General features: G+C 34.3%; 2 protein-coding genes across 2 annotated transcripts; both read left to right on the top strand.

Annotated features, from left to right (window-relative positions):
- Nucleotides 1-1,233: 1,233 nt before the first annotated feature.
- On the top strand, nucleotides 1,234-2,688 carry LOC129800699 (uncharacterized). The gene is made up of 2 exons (XM_055845293.1): nucleotides 1,234-1,907; nucleotides 2,415-2,688. Exons 1-2 carry the CDS (start codon nucleotides 1,484-1,486, stop codon nucleotides 2,573-2,575), a joined length of 585 nt encoding a protein of 194 aa, XP_055701268.1. The 5' UTR covers nucleotides 1,234-1,483; the 3' UTR covers nucleotides 2,576-2,688.
- A 3,150-nt stretch (nucleotides 2,689-5,838) lies between these two features.
- LOC129800700 (uncharacterized) lies at nucleotides 5,839-6,929 on the top strand. The gene is made up of 2 exons (XM_055845295.1): nucleotides 5,839-6,441; nucleotides 6,509-6,929. The coding sequence occupies exons 1-2, from the start codon at nucleotides 6,009-6,011 to the stop codon at nucleotides 6,667-6,669; spliced, it is 594 nt and encodes a 197-aa protein (XP_055701270.1). The 5' UTR covers nucleotides 5,839-6,008; the 3' UTR covers nucleotides 6,670-6,929.

Genomic DNA, 6,929 nt, shown 5'->3' on the forward strand with positions numbered 1-6,929 from the left:
ACTTTAATCCTCATATCTCAGAGATTTATACACCGAATTTGATAAATAAATGCTCAATCGAAAGGCTTTGAAAAACTCTACAAAATGACGGGATAGATAAGTGCACAAACTAACTGTAAGGGGCGTTCCAGGTCCTTAAAATTTTCATATTATAAGAAAAATCTTAATTTTCGAAACTATTCTATCGATTTTAATGATAGTATAATATGTTTGCATGTTCTATAAGATCTTACAGATTTTTTTTAAGGTTAGAAGTTTTGTCAATAAGATGCGGGTATAAGCCACTGTATTTCTAATTTTAATCTCTATCCATTATTCCTCCACCAATTTTGATCAATCTAGGCTTAAATGAAAGATATATAGTTGGACTATACAGTACCCCTGTAAAGTTTCAACAACCACCGCAAGCGGCACTTTCTTCGATTGAGTTAGGCTGATTAATAAACTTGAATGTCTCTATTTTTTTGGATGTTTTAATATATTACAATGAGATATATTGCCTCATTGTATTCATCGATTTCAGTAAAATCATTATATAAATATTTTTTTTTCTTTTTGAAATCGTTATTACATTTTACTGCTTTTAAGGTAATAGGCTTTTCTTCAGAAAGGAGTTATGATAGAAAAGGTCCTTATTTTGTATTGTGGCTATTGAAAGGAGGGGTTGGGGAAGGAATTATTATCCATGGGCAAAACGCTTAAGTCGTACACTGACCCTGTACCGAATTTCATGAAGACCCCTTCAGCTGATCTTGATACAGAGACTCCCGGAGAATATCATTCTGGATTATAGATGGTAAATTTCATGAAATTTCACCGTAGTCTCCATCTACAATAGGCGGAAAAACGTGAAATTTCATGAAATTTGCCATCTACATATATTCTGGATCTCTGCACTTGTTGCATCTTTTATCATTACCTAGATATAAAATGGGCCTAGACTCGTCTATTCGAGAAAAGTATTCGAAATATTTCGAGAAAAATACATATTTTTTTTGTGAATAGTAAAATTTCCCGCGAACAGTATAATTTCTTGAAAACAGTAAATTTAAGATCAAATACTTGACTTTAATCGAGAATAATGGTTTTCTTTAAATTTCCTCCCCATATTATTTTTCGTCGATGAAGGGTTAAATGCTTTACGATGTCTAGAGCTAAAATTTCAATAAAATCATCAGGAAAAATGCGGTTAGTCGTAGGTTCGAATTTCAATGTCAAGGACTCATTCATTTCATTCTCTTCAGGAATATAATCCCACGGCGTTTTCCAGTAATATCCTTGGAAACACTCTGAGTGTAAACGAAAAGCTTTCTAGTCGGTATCTACTGTTTCCTGAAGGGAATATCACGCATATGAATTAATAATTTTGTTCATGGCTGATAATTTCTAGTACTTTTTCTCACTTGGGGTAACTTGCAAAAAGTAGAGGTGGAAGTATACTAGTTAGTTGGAAAGTGGTGCATTGTCTGGTTGCAAGTTGAAAATGTTTCATTTGAAATTTCCCAAGAAACTCCTTTGCTTTGAGCTGAAGATTGGAGCCATCATAATAGGATGGTGCCATCTTCTGTTGTCCATTGCGGGTATCATCTCCGCTCTTATTCTCTTGGGAAACATTCAGCTTCAAACTGAGACTGTAGATTACGTCTTTAGTATCTACAATGGAACTACGTTAATATGGTTTGAGGAACAGACTGCAACAGATGTGAGAGGATGGCTTGAGAAATCCAGTACCGGGACATATTTGTGCACCTGCATTGGAAATTTTGTGGCAGCATCTCTTCTAATTTATGGATCTATGAAAGAGAATCACTTGCTTTTACTTCCTTGGCTCACTTCTGAAATGATGGGGATACTACTGTTGACCTTTACTATGTTCTTTGATTTTATTGAACTCGTCATTGTTGTTCGTAAGTTTAAAAAGAATAAATAGAGCAAGGCTTTCAGGCTTTACACACATTCTGGCTTTGAGCACTTCATATTCATATTTTTCCCAAATTTCTTTAATGAATTTGACCTACCTAGGGGGAAGTGGGGCTACTTTGAGCTGTGGGGCTAGATTGTTATACGACTTTCTCGCCTATTTTTAAATGAAGCTGGTTCTTATAATTATTTAATTTAGATCGACAATTACTTTCTCTATCCAAATTACATCATGTTTAAGTCCAATTTGCATTAGTAATATGCGAAAAAATCGTATAACAATGTAGCCCCACAGCTCAAAGTAGCCCCACTTTCCCCTATGGAAATATATTTTAATAACTAGCCTTAAGTCACTTCTCGACTTAATTAGGTCACACAGTCACATTTATTATAGAAACATAAGAAAAATATGAAATGTTCGAAGCCAGAGTATGTGCAAAGCCTGGAAACCCTCCATCAACTATCTCAAAATATTTCTTTTATCTTGAAAATAGTTCTTCGAGTATACATTTGGATCTGCATTTGGGCATTCTACCGGGAAATTAAGAAGAACAAACAGGTGACTGGATATCCAGAACCTCCAGTTATCTTTAGAACCAACGTGGATAATCCAAAGAAACCCCCTCCCTATGGGAACGTGGTCACAGTCAAATAAACCCTGAATAGGGTAGACTTTGGAATTTCGGACAACGCGCAATTCCGGACAGAGTAACATCCGGAGTTAGAACAACTTTCTTAAAGAAATAAAATAATCTTCAAACTGCTAAAATTTCAAGATTCCAAACATTCCAAATCGGTTTGTTCAAAATTCCGCATTTTATCCTAATATCCCCAATATTAATCTGTGATGTTTTTTTTGCAGATCTTGCACGAATAAATGATAAACTTGAATGAAAGAGTGTGATTAATAGATATTCACTGCGAAAATTCCCACCTGCTACTTTGAAAAAAAAATCTGTATTAAGGAAAGCTTTGAGGATCTTTAAAAATTAAGAAGTTAAACAAAATCATGACCAAAATAAGGAATATAATAATTGTACAATATTTAAACATAAAACTAAATAAACTCAAATTCGCAATAAAGCGAGTCTATATCTTCTTATTACATTTCGCATATCGACACTCATTTTCTCAATTACTTATCTAAATTTTCAAACATTTTCTCAACATTTGTCCGAGTTATTGTCCACTTATGGGGGGCGGGTGTCGTCGAAGACCAGAAGTCGATATCTCTTACCGTTTGACCATTAACTCGGGAACAAACAAAAGGTCAAGTAAAAAAAATCCGAAAAAAATTTTCAAAAATCGGTACTTAACCGGTTCATTACCGATGAAGACCGATGTAGTCGAGTTCAAAATTTCAATACCTTTCCAAAAAATCAAAATTTACCAAATCAGTTGAAAAACGCTCTCTTAAAAGTTGTTGACATTTTGCCTTCAATAATTCAAAATAGCGAATTTTCCGGTTGAAAAAGCTTGGGCCAATTTTGAGAAAAATCAAAAAAACATGGTTTTGAAGGAAAGAACGGTGAGGGGGCATAAATAAAGAAACGTCTGGAGATATTGGTTTTTATTTATTGGGGGTCATCGAGGACCGGAAGTTGATATCTTATGCCGTTTAAGCTCCAGGACGGTCACAAGTTAAAAACAAAGACAATTATAGATCTGCTTTCTCTTTGAATTCGAGTAGTAAAATGAGTAAAACTTGCTCGAATCTATGTTAAATAAATTCTTTTTTATTGTAATTTTCGATTCGAACTTTACTAAACGAAAATAATCTTGACTGAAAAATATTCTTAGATCTAAAACATTTAAGCGTATACTTCAGGCGACCTAAAATTTTACATCGATAAAGAGCAATAGATACATCGATATTCGTCTACTTAATTCAAATCGTACTGTTAGTTTTTCCTTCGGGTTCATTCAACTCGGCGACAGAGTTGTTTCAACTCTACAGATTCTTCTTGATGTAAACGTTAAGTAAAGTATACTTCCTACCCAATTTTCAAATCATCAGCATATGAAATCCTCAGTACTATGGATTAAACTAGATTAGGTTCTATTCCTCATTATAAAACCAAATTGTTAAGGAATATTTTTTATTAAATAGAACTTAAGGGAACCCGGAACAGATTTAGCCACAAATCTTATCTTATCTAGCCACTAGATAATGGTATATTTAGTTTGCCTTCGAAGGAATATTGAGGAAACCACTCTTTAGTCTAAATATATACTTCTCTTAGGGCCTTGACAGACCTGAGAATTAACCGAGAGACGGCTAAGCGTAATTATATTCGAAATAATGGTTAAACTTCATTTTCATAATTTTCCACTAAATCGTCTGTCGGCTTAAGTCGTAAGTGTGTCTAGGGTATTACTATTCATTGAAATATCAGCCTCATATAAACATTTTTGTACAAATTATACGCAATGAAAAATTTCATTTGGTGCTTAATTCAACTCATGTCTCCCCGAGACACGGCTTATTTTTTTAATCACCTCAAATTTTGATCTGATTACAAGGGCAGTTTCTCATTACAGTAAATGTTATCAATTCTGACTCCGTTTCAACAATGAAGTATCAGTGTTTTAGATGTTGTCTGCGTGAAAATTTTGACCCTAAATTATAATACTACTGATCTTTTTTAATAACGATTTTTCAAGTGTAGGGGAGACTGGGGCAAAAAGTCACAAATCGAAAAATTCAAAATTCAATATCTTCCAAGGTAAAAAAGATAGCTGCTCAATTTTTTTTCTAGAGACAGCCTTCATAGTCCTTCTTCAATGTCGTAAATTTCTTAGAATTCGAAGAAGGAATTTAGAAAATAAAAAATATCGAAATTTTTAGCCCTATTTCTGAAATATTTTCCTTGCAGAAGATAACAATTATTAACTACTTATTTTCCAAAATTGATGCACTGGTGAATATTTTCTAAATAATTTGGATTTTTTGAATACGAATCCGCTATCTATTTAAGAATTTCACAAAGGTTCTTTTCTCCAGAAATACTTTTATTGAAAATGGCCACTTGGGGTAAAAAGTAACAAAAAAGCGAAGCAATTTCTGATGTCTCACGGCGAAAAGAAACGTCATTATCATGTCTCGCCGCTTATTGTTTGAATTGGTCAAACGATTTGCAGTCTTTTGTGTGTTTTTTCTAGAATAGCTTGAAAAGCGCTTTTCTCGTTTTCTCACTTTTCTCGCAGAGAAAACGGTGTTTTACAAATATGTAGATGAATAAATTTTCTATGGAAATATGTAATCTAGGTATTTTTTCAAACTTACGGAAGCCCGTAATGAAGCGAATCAAAATATGATAATACCCTTTGTCTGGTACTCGATAAATGTATTTCCTTACAAAATAGAGGAATATTACTTCCACAAAGTTGTAGAGCGGTAAATTTCCTATAAAACTGCGCTAATTAGAAATTTTTGAAGCGCTCAAGAAGCTTGTAAAAAATAAAATATCCGTTTTGTGACTTTTTGCCCCAGTCTCCCCTAAACAATAAAATCGTTTTTAAGAACATATTTCTTACTCGATTTTGACAAATTCGGTTTCGTTCAAACGGTCTTGGAATTATTGACAATTTTGAATTAGTTCCCAAAAAGCACTTTATTTAAAAGGTGTGGCATTTCTATATCTTTCCTTTTTTAGACTCCTTTTGTAATCCTTCAAGAGTTAAATGGGTTGAATAAGCTTCACGTGCTTTACAATAACAACTAAAGCTTCTGGAAAATCAGCAGAAAAAATGAGGTTAGTAGTACGTTCGAATTTCAATGTCAAGGACTTTCATATCCTTTTTTCCTTCCCGTCAGAAAAGTCATTCTTCAACATTTTCCAGCAATTCCCATGGAGATATTCTGAATGTAAACGAAAAGCTTTCTATTCTGTATCTATACAAGCTCCCCTCCACGTAACTAAATTAATAATATTTATTCTTGGGTGATAATTTCCATTGTGTTTTTCTCACTTGCGGTAGCTTGTAAAAAGTTGAGGTGGAAATACGTTAGTCAGTTGGAAAGTGCTACCTTTGGTGGTTCAGTATATTTTTTTTTGCAAAACGTTCTTTGGAAAATCTCAGTGGAAATGTTTAAAATGTTTAAGTTGAAATTTCCCAAGAAGCTTTTGTGCTTTGAGCTGAAGATTGGAACCATTATAACAGGATGGGTTCATCTCTTGTTGTCCATTTTGGGGATTATCTTCACTCTGATCCTCATGGGGAATCATGAGCTGTACATGAAGGTCATGGATTACTTCTCTGAAGCCTACAATGAGACAACATTTATCGTGATTGAGGATCAGGGTGAGAAGGATATGATGGAATTGGCTCTGAAGTTCAGCATTGGGATCTACTTGTTCATCTGCATTGTGAACCTTGTGGCAGCATCTCTTCTTATTCATGGATCGATGAAGGAGAATCATCTATATCTGCTGCCTTGGCTTACTTCTGAGATTTTGGGGATGTTCCTAATGCTCTGCACAATGTTCGTCAGTTGTCCCTATCTTATCGTTGTTATCTGTAAGTTTCCCAAAACAAAATACTAACCGAAAAAGTCTTAAAGATGTTCCTCTTATTCTTGAAATAGTTATCAGAGTGTACATCTGGTACTGCATTTGGGCATTCTACCGGGACATCAAGAGGAACAAGCAGATGACTGGATATCCAGAACATCCAGTTGTCTATGGCGCTAACGAAGGCAATCCCAATAAACCTCCATCCTACGGAGACATTGTAGCATTTAAATGAACCCTCAGCAGCATCCAGGAACCTTAATCTGGAGCGTAGTTTTGCAAATCCTGCACGAAAAATCAGTTTTCTCAGTGTACCTTTCACAAATAAATGGGAAAATTCTTGAAATATTTATGATTGAACTCTTCATGGATTTTTTTGCTGAGAAAATTCCCACCTGATGCTCTGGGAAAGTTCCATGTGGTTTTAAGGAGAAACCTGAGAAGTTCTAAAAATCGATAAAGGGTTCTAGTGCACTGTTTAACAGCAAAAGAGCA

This window comes from Phlebotomus papatasi, chromosome 2 (assembly GCF_024763615.1).
Source record: "Phlebotomus papatasi isolate M1 chromosome 2, Ppap_2.1, whole genome shotgun sequence".
NCBI lineage: Eukaryota > Metazoa > Arthropoda > Insecta > Diptera > Psychodidae > Phlebotomus > Phlebotomus papatasi.

Bases quoted from the DNA above. Each gene is read 5' to 3' on its own strand.
- LOC129800699 (XM_055845293.1), top strand. From the start codon at position 1,484: ATGTTTCATTTGAAATTTCCCAAGAAACTCCTTTGCTTTGAGCTGAAG. The intron at 1,908-2,414 runs GTAAGTTTAAAA...TCTTGAAAATAG, and splicing joins TGAACTCGTCATTGTTGTTC to TTCTTCGAGTATACATTTGG.
- LOC129800700 (XM_055845295.1), top strand. From the start codon at position 6,009: ATGTTTAAAATGTTTAAGTTGAAATTTCCCAAGAAGCTTTTGTGCTTT. The intron at 6,442-6,508 runs GTAAGTTTCCCA...TTCTTGAAATAG, and splicing joins CTATCTTATCGTTGTTATCT to TTATCAGAGTGTACATCTGG.